Source organism: Phascolarctos cinereus, unplaced genomic scaffold (genome assembly GCF_003287225.1).
Source record: "Phascolarctos cinereus isolate Bilbo 61053 unplaced genomic scaffold, phaCin_HiC Scaffold_2;HRSCAF=192, whole genome shotgun sequence".
Taxonomy (NCBI): Eukaryota; Metazoa; Chordata; class Mammalia; order Diprotodontia; family Phascolarctidae; genus Phascolarctos; species Phascolarctos cinereus.
This window is the reverse complement of record NW_027555625.1, coordinates 195,728,493-195,744,791: the sequence shown is the minus strand read 5'-3', so window position 1 is coordinate 195,744,791 and position 16,299 is coordinate 195,728,493. Positions and strand designations below refer to the sequence as shown.

Here is a 16,299-nt window from a genome sequence, read left to right as displayed (position 1 = left end):
CTCAAAACCCGCCCCTCCCCCCGCCATTTTTCAGAGCCTCGGGTGCACTTGGGTTGGATGGGTTTGGGGAGGGGGGAGAAGGCGGGAGAGCGGAGAGAAAAAGAATGGGAAAGAGGTGAGAAAAGGGAGGCGGGGAGAGGGAGATAAAGAATACTACTAGGTCATTTTCTAATAAGTAGCTGAAGGAAGATGATAAAGAAACCCGGATATTATTCTCTCTCATCAATTTAGCACTTTAAAAGTCTGTACCATCAAAAAATGTATAGCCCTCGCCGCTCCCTCCCCCTTCCTTGTTCTCCCCCAAGGTTCTCTACAAGCACAGAGCTACTTCTCTAGATCTCTTGCTTCACTTCGCGAGTTAAGGGCGGACAATATGTGACACTCTCCAGCTTCACTTCCATAGAGACTATTGGCGATACGAGTTTCTATCAGTTCCAGCTGATTTATTAAAATTGTCAAGATACAGACTTTCAGCATAAAAAAAACAGGCAAGGATGTTGACAGTGCATGAGTCTGCTTTGCCATCTTTTGCTACAAAATGTGCAGATGGTCTGTACTTTATTTAGATTATATTGCACAAAATGAGAAACTTTCTTTTTACTATGTGCCTTTTTTTTTTGCTAAAAATCGAGAATCCAGTTTCATACCTTCCATCTGGGGCCCCATCCACATATCACAGCGTATGAGATACATAAAGACCTACTATAATACAGTACATATACAATCTTTAAACTAAGGTAACAGCTCTGAGGTCTATATCACCATTTTCAATAAATCTTTACCTACAAATATTGAACAAATCTGAACTATAGCTGTACAAAAAAGTTTTGTTTTTTTTTAAAACCACAAGGCCTTTAGATGCAAGGATTATTTAAAAATTTTAATCCTTTTAAAACCAGGACATAACGTACCAACATACTTGCATGCTAAAAACAGAGGAAAAAAAAAGAAATCAAAAGGGAAGAAGTGCCTGAAAGTCTTACTGAAAAAACACAGCAAGAATGTTCCCTTTTCACTGTACAAAAATACGCCTGAAAATATATTAATTTTTAAAAAAGACTGAGGTCTGTTATGTATCAAAAATGTTTCAATACCTTTTGTACTGAGGTCTAGGCTGTCTGGTATTCAATCAAGGAGGTATAAGGGAACAAGTTACAAAAAAAAGGTTGGCAAGTAGAAATCACATTTGTAAAACCATAAACAATTTGATCTGAAAAGTAAACTCTGATCTTAAGTCAGTTCACAGTTTTTTTTTTGTAAGCGTTTGTACAGTCTGTATTTTTTCAAGCTCCCTGCAGTTTTGTTAAGAATCGGATGCATAGAAGACATCAGTTTTCTCCCTCCAAAATAATAATAATAATAATAAAAAGTTGCAATGGTCCCTTTTGCTTTTTTTTTTTAAATCAACAGTTCTGTAAGATCTCTCAGGAAAGAAAAAAAAATCCACAAACCCCCTTGAGTAACAGTTGCGCGGCCAAAAGGCTTCTTTGCAGACCGTCTTCCAGACTTCAATCAAAGACCGACAAGCTTCAAACAGCGCCTTCCGGAGCGTTTCCCCCTCCCCCTACTCCCGCCCCCAGTCCCTTACGCCTTTGTTGCGATCACCGATTTCAGGGAAAAAAAATACAAAAAAAAATACATATTTTGGGGTGAGGGGAAATCACAACTCCAGACTGGGTTTGGAACTACCTTGAGACATGATTAGGGAGGGGGGAGAGGGAAAGAACTTTAAAATTAAAATAAAAGACAGGAAAAATAACCAAAAACTACTCATTTCTCTTAAAACTCCACCAATTTTTATCATCTTTTCCAATTTCTTTGCGTCATCATCACATCAACATCATGAGCATCTTCTCTTTCCCCATCATCATCATTATCATTATTCTCATCATCATCATCATCACGATTTCCTTGCGAACCCTGCTCCACACTACTGGTCGAGGGAGAGACAGAGGTGCCCCCTCCCCCCCCTTTTCAATATGTGAACACCAAGTCGGAAAAGTTCGCCTCCAGCCAGTCTCCCGCGATCATCTCGCTCAGCTCCGGGGTACAGTAGTCGGGGAACTCAAAGTGGGAGCCCAGACTGCCCTCGCTGAACGAATCCAAATCTTTATCCACCAGGGACAGGGATAGATTCCCCGCCGCTGAGCCGCCCCCCAGCTGCTGCTCAGTAGCCGAGTGGGGATTTTGGGAGAAATTCAAGCTCAGATCGAACATCAGGTCATCAGCCTCCTCACTGCTGCTAGAACTGGAACTGGAGGAGGAGGAGGTGGAGACAGAGCGCGAGGAAGCTGGGGACAGACTGGGCTGCTGCAGCTGCTGGGCGCTTTGCTTGGTGATGTTTTTGAAGCTGTAGTAGAGGCGGCTGGCGCTGCCGCCCCCGCCGTGGCTCCCGGCGGAGGTCGCGCCGGCCCGCACCTCTTCGTACAAACTGGCCCCCTCGGTGGATTCCGCCGAGCTGCTCAGCGTGGGGCTGGCGGGCACTTTGGCGACGCTGTAGCGCCGGAGTAGCTGCTGGGCTTGCTGCTGCTGCTGCTGCTGACGCCCTGGATGCTCCTCGTCCTCTTCCTCTGGCTCCTGCTTGATCCGCAGCTGAAGGTCGTCCTCATCCTCCTCGTCTTCATCCTCATCGTCCATGAAGACGCATTTGACTGTTTTGCTGCAGCCGCCACCGCCTCCCGCGCCATTCACTTTGAGGGTGCCAAACACCAAGTCCTCGCCTGCGTAGTCCCCATGGTGAGCTGCTTTACCGGCTCCAGGCTTGGGGCAGGATGTGGACGAGGACGAGGTCGAAGAGGAGGATGAAGAGGTCTTCAGTTTGCTACATTTCTTGCTGGAGCTCTTGGAGTTCTTGCTGCTACCGCCGCCACCGCCCCCGCTGCTGCTTCCCCCTCCACTGCTGCCCCCGCCAGCACTTTTCTCAGGGCTTTGGCTAGCGTTAGGTTTGGACGAAGGGTCCATTTTGGGCTTTTTCCTGGGCCTGTACTTGTAGTCGGGGTAATCGGCCATGTGCTTGAGCCGCAGCCTCTCCGCTTCCCGGATAAAGGGGATCTTCTCGCTGTCTTTCAGCATTTTCCACCGCTTCCCCAGTCTCTTGGATATCTCCGCGTTGTGCATGTCTGGGGACTGCTCCATGATTTTTCTCCTCTCGATTTTAGACCACACCATGAAAGCATTCATCGGCCTCTTAATGTGGCCCGATGCCGTTTTGCACCAGTCAGGGTCGCTTTCATCCAGGGCCACCGGGCTACAAGCCATGAATTCACCCTCCTCCGTGTCCATCGCCTCCCGGGGCAGGTTGACCTCACTTTCCAGGCTATCTGCCTGCTGCACCATGGTCGGGCGTTGTGCGTTGCGTTAAAACCCAAAGCAACTTTCTCTTGTGCGGCAAGCCCCCTCCCCCTCCCACCCACCCACCCCCCCACCTCCCCAGGCAAGTTGCAAAGTCCTCCGTACCCCCTTTTTCTTCTCCCCCCCTCCCCCCCACCCCCTTCTTCCTCCAGCTGCACACAAGAGCTGTAGCGGCTTAGGCGGCTGCTACCCGCTGCGGTCTCGGTGGAGGTGGCGGCGGTGGCGGCGGCGGCAGTGAGATTTCTGGGCAGAGACAGGCAGTGGCGGCGGCGGCGGCGGCGCAGGACCCCTCTTGCTCCGGCTCGAATGCGTTCCCTGCCGCAACCGCCGGACCCCAAGTACTCCTGGGCGCGCGCACTCCTTCTGCAAAAAGTTGAGGGCTCTCTCCCAACTAGTTATCAGGGTGTCATATGGGTGACATCACTCCCTGGGCCAGCCAATCGCCGGCTGTCAGCTCCGCCCAGCTCCCTTTATTAACTCCCCTTCTCCTCCCCCTTTGCCCCGCCTGCGGGGCTTCATTGGAAAGCTGGAGGTGGGGAAAAAGCATGTCTAGAAATGTGTTATTTTAAAATATATGAGTCTGTTATGCATCTATGCGTTCTCTCTCCGTGCCACCAAGGCGTATGTCTCCATTCTCTATGGGCTACTCGCGGAGGTGGATACACTAAGGCGGTCACGCCTAGAGATATTGCCCCCCACGCGCGAACCATCTCTGCTGGTGTACCTAGGTCACTGAAAGATTTCTGGCCTCCATCTTAATTCCCCTCTTTGGATTCTTGTCCTTCAACACCCTCTACCCCCAGCACGCATTCTGTTAAGGGGGTGGGGGAGGTGCGACGAAGACCGAGGGGTTTGAGACGGTGGGTGCAAAATCTCAGAGAATAGATTCTTTGATTTCCATTTGCCTGGTAGCATCATGCTGGGTTATTTTAGCGTTCCCAGAGACGCTGCTGTATTCTGGTGGACATCAGCTTTCTCAGCTTCTAGACAACTGAAGGTGGCGCTTTAACTCTACAAGCTTTTCTAAGACACGTGGGGCTCTCCCCCATCCCCCCCCTTTTCTCAAGGCAAGGAAAAAAAATCAATTGAAAGCCCAAGAGGCTGTATTTTCCTTCCTCCGTTTGCATATTATCTGTTTGGTCCTATTTCGCCTCCTTTTTATCCTAGATCGTATTTTGTGACTTTTTTTTTGCTTTGTTTTGCTTTGCCCCTAAAATCAGAGGCTTGAGTAACGGGTATACGGTTTTTCTACAGATCAGTCACTCCCATCCAATCTGGCTGAAGAGAAGAGATGCTGCTTCTCACCCAGATCGGAGCTGTTGTGTCATGACAGCAGCGAATAGTGCCCCCCCCACCCCCTTCCATTCTTCATCTATCTCCTTTCTCTCTCTTTCTCTCTCTCTCTCTCTCTCTCTCTCTCTCTCTCTCTCTCTCTCTCTCTCTCTCTCTAACACGCGCAAACACACAAAACCAAGGATCACTAATTGACAAAAAGGTAGTCTGTCTCCTGGTAACTCGCATTTTGAAAAAAAGCTGAATAATATAAACGGGAGATTGAAAAAGTATTCCCACCCAACCGCCAATTGAATAGGTTTTATTGTGGGATAGTTATTGTGTGTGGTGTGGGGGTTGGGCAGTGTCTACCAAATCAAAAAAGGAATAGGACCTATAGATTATGAAGCAGTCCATTGAAATCAGTTTTGTCCATCCCTTTGAAAGGCAGAACATACCAAAATATTTTCTTTAATTTTAAAATTTTGATTTTTCTTCTACTTTAGATTTCTCTAATGTTACTCCATAGAATTCCTCTCTTGCCACGTTGTGCAGGGAAATGTCACTGGATTCCCAAAGGCCATGCCAGTGACATGAGCTCTGACAGATTCTAAAAATGAGAAAGTGGGTATTGGGCAGTAATGGGCAAAATGTCCATGGATCCAAGAACCAATTCAGCAGAGCTGGACAAAAGTCTTTTTATTGGATGGGTGATTACATTTTTGCTATAATAACTCATGAAAAAGTTTGGAAGGGTTATCCGTACACTTAGAAATCCTTAAAGAATTATTGTGAAGCCCAAACTAGATAATGTATGCAAGGTATACAAATGATTGAGATGGTCTGGTGTACTGGCTTGGAATCATAGGAGAATAGATCGTAAATCTAGACAGGGAGGGACATCAGCATCATTTAGTCTGTCCTCCTTCATAAGTCCAGGGAAGATAAACTACTTGTCCAAGATCAAATAGGTAGAATCAGAGGGAAATTGAACTGATTCTGATTCTAGAACCAATCAATCCTCTTTTCACTTGCTCTTTTTGGTTTGAAGACTGCCCCTGACAATTTACCAGCTGTGTGACCACGGACAGTCATTTCATTTTTCTGAGCCTCAGTTTCTTTATCTCTAAAATGGGGATGACAATTGCAACTACAACACAGGCTTGTCCTGAGAATCAAATTGATTTAACATGTATAACTTTACAATCCTTATGTAAATATCAGCTATTATAAATATTGGGATTTTTTTTCTACCTATGGAAGTGTGTTATTTAACAAAAAAACAAAACATGGCTTTCCATTTACCTTAAAAAGACTGCTCAGGCATAAGACCCCATCTCTATCTTCTCAAATCCTTCTGGTCTTAGAGACAATTTAGCAGAATAAGAATAATGCCTTTGAATACTGTCTCTAGCAGTAATCAAATGCTTCTGGCTCAGTTCAAAACATTTACCTCAGGAGGTTGCACTAAAATCATGCTACATTAATTAGACTGTATTACTCAGGGCTATAATAGAATTTTAAAAAAGTGCCAGAGCCCTCTTGCATTATCCCAACCCCCCCCCAAAAAAAACTGAATTTAAGAATTTTGATATTCAGCTCAATTTAAACCTTGATGTTTAATACATCTGTTTCCCTTTACAGAACCATCTTGACCAAAAAGGATTTACAGTAATTCCTACTGTATAACCTAGAGATTCAGATTCTATAGAATCCAAGGCAGCATGTGAAAATTCATCTTCACTCACTGGAGGATGCTGGAGAATCTTGTTTTTCTCTGTACCTCACAGATTTCCCAGTTATTGGGAACTCCACAGGAGTGTGGAGAGGATGGTTTAATCTAGCCCTCCTGTAGATCATGATAAATTCACACTCTAGTTAGAGGCTTTGAAACATTTTAGCTAAACTCTATTGTTTTCATGCAGAGTATTGGTCCACATAACATTTGAGGTACAAAGTAAAGCTCTGCTGAATTATGGCAAAGTTAAATACTTATTTGTCTTCCTTAGGCTATAGTAAAAATCACTGCTAATTTGAAAATGGGTATTCCTTTAGTATATTTACACTGCTCTATTGTCCACTATGGAAACAAAAGTCAGAACCATGCTTATTTAAATTATGAAACAGAAGGGAAGGTAAGTTATTTTATTAGCTGCATTAAAAAAGAAAGATGCAGGCAATGAACTGTATGGGAGTGTGCGTGTGCAAAAAAAAATGATAGCTAAGTGGTGCTCTTGATGAATCTTTGCTCTAAATAAACACGTTATAGGAATTTGGAGGTGGTAAACATGTATTGGTTGTATACTTGTGCATATGAAGACTTTCCTATTCAACAAGCCACAAAAAATAAATCAAGGAAAAAATTCATTAGTGCCATATTTTGTGGTAGATCTCAAGCAAAGAATTTAGGTTAGTAGTCATAGAAGACACCTATCAATTGAGAAAAGAAAGCTATACATATTTATATATACACACTGTATTGTGATTTCACACACATATATGTGTATATATATATATATACACATATATATTATGCAAGCATTCATATGTATGCTTATTTTTATGTGTGTGTATTTAGATACACACACATAAAACTTTGTAAAAGAAGAGAGTTTAACATTTTTTGGAAAAGAAATTGGAACATGATTGAGACCTCGAATGCTTCTTTCAGTCACAGTACTTATCCATGAAAAACAGATGTCAGAAACAGAAGCAGTGACAAACTATTTGAAAGGAGTTTTAAGATAGCAAAGCCAGAAAATTTGGTTTTCCAGAATAGTGGTCCATATTGAAAAGCTAATTTTAATAGAATAAAAATGTGTCTAGCATTGTTTTACTCATGGAAAAATGATTGGATTAGACCCATGGACATATTTTCATAACCAATTCACACTCCATTTGTAATTTTGAGAAAAATAAGGCATGCCTTTTCCCCCTGCAGTAAACATATTGATATATTGACTGGATGAGAGAATTAAAAGGACCATCCCTGAATTTCAGAGATTCAACCTTGCAGGCAATACTCTCATGACGGTTTATAATTATTTCTGTGTTCATTTACTTATTTTGATTCACACCATTAAAAATCATAACCTCCCTGGGTCTTAATTTCCTATTTGTAAAATAAGGGGGTAGATAACCTTTGAAGTCTTTTTTTCAGTTCTCAATCCTATGATCTTATGAGCTGCACCATAGATAATTATTGTGCTGATTTAAAATGGGTCTTTGTAAGGAATTAAATCAGATCCAGTAACAAGATGACTGATAGTGTGTCCTAAGGGATAGACAAATGATCTTGAAATCAAGAGAACTTGGACTCAAGTCCTTACCTACATATAGTAAGTAGGATCTGACTGGGGAAGCAGTGTAAAATAATGGATGGCATGTGAGAGCTGGAGGCCATGAGCCCTAAGTCCAGTTGCCACCTCTGACACTTACTAAGCTTTTTGACTGTGGTGAACAAGTTAATTAACCTCCTCCCTTTGCCCATTGACCAAATCCCTAGAAGACTGGTCTAGTAGGAGACAATGCATGTAAGTGGATGAGAGACACAGCAAGGGGAAATAGTTCCCTGAGAAATGGCAACTGAATAGCCAGAGCTGAGATTGAAAGCATATAACCTGACTTGAAACTGTCACTATCAGTAGAGTTGGTAGCAGCATCCCCAGGAAACAGTGTCTAAAGACAATGTCTGTATAAGGAATCAAGAGACATACTGAGGATCTGATTTACTGAGGAAAGGTAGCTCCAAGATTCTAAAATGATACCAACCCTGAGAGCCTAGCAGAGAGTTATACCTAAGAGGAACTTCATAAGGATTCTATGGAGAGAGAGAGAGAGAGAGAGAGAGAGAGAGAGAGAGAGAGAGAGAGAGAGAGAGAGAGTGAGAAACAGACAGACAGACAGACATATAGACAGACAGACAAAAAGACTTGCCATAATAAGGAGTTGTGAGTTACCGTTTTGACACAGATGTTCCATGCATGTGTGCCTCATTATAACTTTGAACCCACTCTCCCCAGTAATTTTGTTTGTACAAGGGGAGAATGGGACTCCAGTTTGTAGGAGATACCTTCCCTTCCCTTCCCCTCCTTTCTTCTTCCTTTCTTCCTTCCTTCCTTTTCCTTCCTTTCTTTTCAGACAGGTTCTCCTTGTCTTCTCCAGGCTTGAAATTCAGTGGTCACTTATAGGCCCAATACCACTGCTGATTGACAGAGAAATCTTAATTAGGTCCAATCTACCTAGACTGGTTTGCCCTTTCTTAGGCAGTTTGGCAGCCCACCCCCCCTACTTCTCAGGGGCTCACCATAATGGTGCCAGGTGTATTATGGACACTCAATTGACTAGCTTTGGTGCTGCTCAGAATTTCTGAAAGCAAGCAACTGGCCTCAGCCTCCTTTTGTATGCGGGGGATTACAGGTGTGTGCCTCTGTGACTGGCTGGGGGATTATTTTTATAACAACTGCCCTTGATGTACCTTCTTAGTGAATACCCCTTTTAAAAACTAATTAAGTCTGACTAATAATCACTGGGCTCCACTCCAGTGAAGGCCCATGAGCAGTAGTATTAGAAAATCTAATCCCATCAGCATTTCTCCTGGAGCTCTAAGAAGAGTAGTAGACTGCCACTCTCAAGGGAACCTGCCAACCAATTTGGTGTGAGTTGGTGAAATAGCCCAAGAACTAGAACTATGTATGTGACATAATTGGGTATTTCCTGGTATTTCCATAGCATATTTATATATGTGAGTGAATATGGTGTTGTCATTTAGTGGCTAGGTCTGGAGTCAGGAATATGCAGGCTCTAGTCTTACCTTGTAAGGGGCAGCTAGGTGTTGCAGCAGATACAGTGCTGGGCCAGAACACTCATCTTCCTGAGTGCAAATCTGGCCTCAGACATGTCCTAGATGTGTGACCCTGGGCAAGTCACCTAACTCTGCCTCAGTTTCCTCATCTGTAAAATGAGCTAGAGAAGGAAATGGCAAACTACTCCAGTAGCTTTGCCAAGAAAACCCAAAATGGGGTCACAAAGATTAAGACACTGCTGAAAGACTGAACAACAAGTCTTAGCTTTTATACATGTGGTCAAAACACTTTACTTAACCCCTCAATGCCTGAGGCAACTCTCTAAAGCTTATCTACAACTATAGCAGTGAAGGGAGTTTCTGTACCAGTCAGTCAAAAAACATTTATTAAGTGCCTGTGATGTGCCAGATGAAATTATAGGTCGGAGATCTTTGTATGTGTATGTAAACTGCATATATGTAAAGGATAACTGGGACGATTATACAGTATAATACTTGTATAATTTTCTACATACAAAATGCAGATGATAAATGTATTATATATTACATTATTATGTTCATAAGATATTTGCAGATACTATAAACTCTTGAAAAATCTACTCTTTACATAGATGTGAATACCTTATATGTGTGCATGTGTTTATGCATATACACAAGAAAGCACACACATATGCCACTAACCCTATCTCTTCAAATAAATATGGTGCTCCTCTTTGTTCATTTTAATTTTTTTCATTTAATACATCAGTGTGTGTGTATGAATATGTGTAATTGCTGTACTGTAGGTGATGAGGTCTGAGAAACAGTGTGAGAGCAAAGAGCTATCAAGCAAATGAGTGTCCTGTAGATTTCAGGAATCTGGTTAATGCAGTTGCATGAGGTAGCAGCCTATTAATAGCACTGACTGGGAAAATGAACTCATTGGTTATGCCCAAAGCAGTTCCTATTACCTTCTTTTTTTCCTGTTAGTGGGATGAGGTAAAATTCTAGCCATCATGTTTTATGACTAAGCGGTTAAGCTGCCTTCCCCACCCCCACCCCAAATGATCCCAGTAACCAACTAAATCTTCTTTTAATTGATTCTTTTGAAGCTCAGGTGTTTAATTGCTGTTTTCTTTCTTGGCCCTTTTGCTTAACCAATTCTCTCTTCCTTTCTCATTCCATGATCTGGGCAGTTAAGGATTTTTTTAAATGAAAAATTTACATTATTAGCCCTGTGGGAAAGAATAGTAACTATCTCTGTAGCCTGTACAAAGTTGAATATGGTCTTACAAATTATTAACTGTCAAATTAATCATAGCATTAGCAAGAAATAGGATCATAGACTTCGAACTGAAAGGGACCTTAGAGGTCATTCACTCCAACCACTTTATTTTACAGAGGAAGAAATGAAGCTCATTGGGAAGTGACTTGCCCAAGGTCATAAAGGTCATAAATCACAGAGCCAGAACTTGAATCCATGTTTTCTGATTAGATGAAATATTCTTTTCATTGTGACAGGCAGTCTCTTCAATTTCTTAACCTTTGTGTGTCTTAGTTTATTTATCAGCAAAACAGAGTTATTAACAGTAGCTCACCCCACCTGCCCCAAACATCTGATTATAAATAAAACTGCTTGTAAAGCACTTTGAGCTCCTCATAATAGTTATTTTAAATTTAAGGCATTATTACATGCACTTTTTACAAATAACGTGGTAGCTGTGTCTTAGAAGAAAGACTTTAAGATTTTTTTTCTGCACAGTTGCTCTTATGAAGGATTTTTTTCCTCAAAATGATAGAGGGGTTTCCATACCAAAGACTTAGCATTTATCTTGATCTAAAGTATGGATATTGGTGATTATTTTACTTCCACTTACTTCCCTCTTAAATTTTATATCATTAGAATAGTATTTCTAGCTACTCCTTCCATCTTTTTCTGTACAAAGTATGCCCATACTTAAAGGATGAGCTCAAATGTCACTACTCCCTAAGAGCATTCCAGTAAGTTGTAATCTTTGTTAATAACTCTATTATGCACTTCTCATGTCATTTTGTACTCTAATTATTAATGCATGAATAATATCACCCATAATGATAATAATAACTGACATTTACATAGCACTTTTAAAATGTTCTTTCATTGATCTTCACAACAACCCTCTGAGGTAGGTAATCCAGATATTATCCCCATTTTGCAGAGTAAAATCTGTAACTGAGGCTCAGAGAGGCTGTGACTTTCACATGTTAACCCAGCTCATGAATTTTCAGAACAGGATTTGAACTAAGCTAATGTGGTAGAAGAGCATGGAGTTTGGAGTAAAAGGACCTGAGTTCAAATACCAGTTCTATTTAATATTTATGTGGCCTTGGGTAGTTAGTTCACTCTGCAGGTCTCAGTTTATTTACTGGTAAATAAGGGGAGTTGGATTAGATAACCTTGGAGATCCCTTTTGGCTGTAAATCTGTGATCCTGTGAACATCTAGGTCTCTCTTGACTTTAAGTTGAACATTGTACCCTATTGATCATCTTATGGGAGGTCAATAATTTCTGTAACATAAAGGATCTGTCTTATAATAAGTTTCTTATTTTTCTCAACACCTGAGTTAGCATTTTGCATATGATATATGCTTAACAAATAATCATCTAATTGAATGAAATAGACTTCTAGGACTCAGGTGGCATACATCTATCTATTGAGGTATTAACAATAATAATGATTCACATTTATGCAGCACTTCAGTTTTGTAGAGTGCATTGTGGTATTGAATAGTCATTGTGGAAAACTAAATAATATTTTAAAGAGGTCTAAAGGTATATGGGGGGGGTCACGTACTTTCATACTTGAAAGAACCCATTATTTCCATTTAGGTGGATGCTCTTTCCACCAGTACAAATCACCACGTATCCACATATTCTCATCTTCTGCTTTTCTCAGAAAGATATTAAAGGCTGTTCATACTAGTTCCAGAAAACAGATGGCTAAGTTTTCAGGGTAAGAACTTCCAACTAGGAAAACAGCAAATAATATAATCAAGGCATGATCAATTGTTTTGTTGACTGTTTAGATTTAAGAAAGTGATGGAGAACATGTTAATTATGCAGATTAAACTAAAAAAGTATGACCGCACACAGCCACATTTTTTTTCAGAGAGCCATTGTTAAACATTTACCACAACATTCATGTTTCTTTATGTTCATTTCTTCTGTAAACTCCCCTGGTATAGTCCACCCAATATGCTGGAGGCCTGCCTCTGAATCATTTAATATTCTGTGGACATCAGTATGATATTTGCACTGTTCATCTGTTACCCTTCACTCTCACTACTGCCCCATTTCTGTTTCTAGTTGTGCATGTCTTCAATGGTGTATTTCTACATTGCTTCTCTTCATGTCTTTACTGATAACATCCTGCAGAAAGGTGATGCATTTGATTTCATTAATATATAGTATTTCATTGAATGGAGGGCAACCAATAAAATGTAGTTGAAAAAACACTGTGATGGTAGCGAACAAATCCTGGCTCTAGAGTAGTCCAGAATTAACCATTAACAAATTGTGAAGCCTTGGACAAGAGCTTATCACCTCTGAACCCCAGTTTTTCCCTCCATTTTTAAAATGAAGAGGCTGACTTGCATCATCTCTAAGGTTTCATCCAGTTCTAAAATCCTAAGATTCCATAATCACATAAATTTCCATTATATGTTTCCATAAATTTCTAATTCCTAATTATATTTTCCATATATTTACAATATCTTTATAAATAAAATTTGTATAATATTATATATATATATATATGTATAATATTCACAGTTTTGGAATTTAATACAACAGTGTACCAGTTTGATATGGATGCTATATAGAATCTACTTGGGGCACAGAGACATTTTGATTCAATTGTGAGACCCAGATTTTTAGCCCAATCAATGTAGGTACAAATATAACTGCTGGCACAATAACTAGAATAAATACTTACCCTCATATTTTGTATGTGTTTTCCATAGGAAGGAACTGATTCATTTATGCATGCACTTGTTCTCTCATTCATTCACAAATTATTGAATTATTTCTATGTACTAAGTCAGTTAATAAGGATGAAGAGAAAGAGAGGGAGGAGAGGATAGTGTACTGTAATAGAGAGATAATGAACTGGTCTCTGAATCATGAAGATTCAGACCCAGCTGTCTACCTTTGACACATACTAGCCATGTGTCCCCAAGGGAAAGTCTCCTAACATCTCAGTGCCCTAAGGCAATTCTCTAAACCTATTAGTTGAAGAATACTTTCTGATTTGCACTGTTGGTAGAAGTTTTCTAAACCAACAACAGTAATGGTTAAGACCAGTGTCCATAATGTGTATATATATACACATATATGTATATACATTGATAGGGCAGCTAAGTGATACAGTGGATAGAGCACTGGCCCTGGAGTCAGGAAGACCTGAGTTCAAATATGACCTCAAACATTTACTAGCTGTGTGACCCTGAGCAAGTCCCTTAACCTAAGATTCTTAATTTCTTGGTATCTTTAGTGACTTACTTCCTCATCTGTAAAATGAGCTAGAGAAGAAAATGGCAAATAACTCCAGTATCTTTGCCACAAAAACCCTAAATGGGGTTGGACATGACTGAAACGACTCAACAACATATATGCTGATATGTACTATTATTATGATATGGATGGTGGTAACCGACTACTATTTCCCTTCCCCCTTCCTTTGCAACACAATTTTTTTCCCCCAACGGTGTTTTCAACTACTAGCAGGAGGCCTGGTCATCCTGAAATTAAGCTGTTAGCTGTTCCTTCCCATCCAAAGGTATCAATGCTTAAATAAAATTTACTTGATGTCACAGGGCCAGAAATGTCTGGTAAGAGACTCTTATGTGCAAGTGATAACAATCATGTGAAAAGAGCCACAAAACAATATACCTTGGGTATAAAATAGAAATGCTTTAAAGTGTATTAAAATTTAGTTAAGTCACAGAAATGTTAGCCCTCACTGCTTCCACATTTTGCTGTTGCAACATCTCACACACATCAGTCCAACTTCTGGTATTTTCAGGGTTTATGATTTCTTTCAAATCTTTTATTGTTAAATTATTTTCTTTTCAATGCAAGCCATACCTTTGAAAAAAGTTTTGACTTATTCTTAAATTTTGCACCTATTAGATAACACATCTCCACGTTTCTTTTAGAGATTCCCCTGCACCCCCACATTGGAAAGGTAAAATTCAATATATAGAAATTTATTTTGCATAGAAATCTTTCTAAAATATATTAGTTCACTGTGTTACAAGCTATCTATATATTTTTTTAGTGTAAATCATAGACTAGGGATTTGTAATGAATAAACAATGAATTAAACAGCATTTATTTAGTGTTTTACTATGTACAAAACACTGTGCTAAACCCTGAGAATACAAATATAAAATCAAGACAGTCCCTGCCTTGAAGGAGCTCATATTCTAATGGAGGGGGGTGAAATACATATAGGAAGTTTTACCTGCCAGCCAGATGGAAAGGCCTTATCGTCTTTTGGGTGTAACAGCAGAGTAGATGGTAGTAAATCTTTATTAATGGTATTTGCACTGATAAAACTATCCATTTCTGATGCTGAGCCATTTGACAGTACCAAGGACTTTGATGGTGAGAAATCTTCAGTCATTGAGAAGACAGGTAGTACAGTACTTGAAGAAGCATTTGCTAGGTCAGATGACTGTAAGAGTTGATTTTCTTGATGATGGCTGCAGTCTGGGCTCGAACCAGGGTCAGTGGTCTGGGGGTGGGAGATGCAGCACTGTTATTCCCAGAACAAAAAAAAGATTGTTAAATACATCTTCTATAGTAGCTTTTTAAAGGTGGACATGGATAAACTGGAATAGGTCCAGAAGACGATGAGGATGGTGAAAGGTCTGAAAAGCATGTCATATCAAAATCAGTTGAAAGAACTAGGGGTACTTATTCAACTAGAGAAGACAAAATTTAAGAAGAACATGACAACTGTCATCATACATTTGAAGGTCTGTCAAATGAAAGAAGGATTTGGCTTATTTTTTATAATTGTAGAGGATAGAGCTATGAACAATTGGATGAATTACAAGGATGTCAATTTTGGATCCCTGACAGATTGACTTTCTAACAGTAAGAGCTGTCCAAAAATGGAATGGAGGGCATGGTGAGATAGTGAACTCAGGAGATTTTCTAGAAGAGGATAAATGTAGAACTGATTCCTATATTAGGTGGGAGGTTGTATATGATGACCTCTAAAACCTCTTCCAATTCAGAGATCCTTTAATTATAGTCAGTTATCCTAAATAAATACCTCTAAATATATTATGGGTATCAAGGAGTAGAACACAACCTCAGGAGGAATATATTCAGTTTGCAGTCATTATAGTTATTTTAAAAATTTATTCTATGTAGTGTTTCCACCATTAGAATGGGAACTTCTTGAAAGCAGGAACTATGGGGTTTGCCTGTCTTTGTATTCCCACTCCTTAGCATAGGCTTGGCATATACTAAGCACTAAGAAATGTTTGTTGACTAATTGACTAATTTCTTTGGAGAGTGTGCAGGCAATCCAATATAATTCAATTCCTGAAACATTTGCTAAACTCGTACTATGTTCTTGGAACTGTATAGGCATTTGGAAAAATCATATGACTAAATTATATCATTAAGATCAGGAGGAGGTCTTTAAAACAAATGTCACAAAAAGGTGGGAAGATGTTCTAGGCTGGAATTAACACAAATACCAGTCCTCTGATGGTTTATGTCAAATCAAGCATTTATTAAGTGATTATTACATGCCAGGCACTGTGCTAATACAAAGGAAGACAAAAACAGGCATTACTCTCAAGGAACTTGAAATCTAATTAGGAAGATAACAGGG

General features: G+C 40.2%; 1 protein-coding gene across 1 annotated transcript; it reads right to left on the bottom strand.

Moving 5' to 3' along the window:
* Positions 1-422: 422 nt before the first annotated feature.
* SOX11 (SRY-box transcription factor 11) lies at positions 423-3,395 on the bottom strand. The gene has a single exon (XM_020992722.2). It carries the CDS (start codon positions 3,334-3,336, stop codon positions 1,975-1,977), a length of 1,362 nt encoding a protein of 453 aa, XP_020848381.1. The 5' UTR covers positions 3,337-3,395; the 3' UTR covers positions 423-1,974.
* Positions 3,396-16,299: the final 12,904 nt, after the last annotated feature.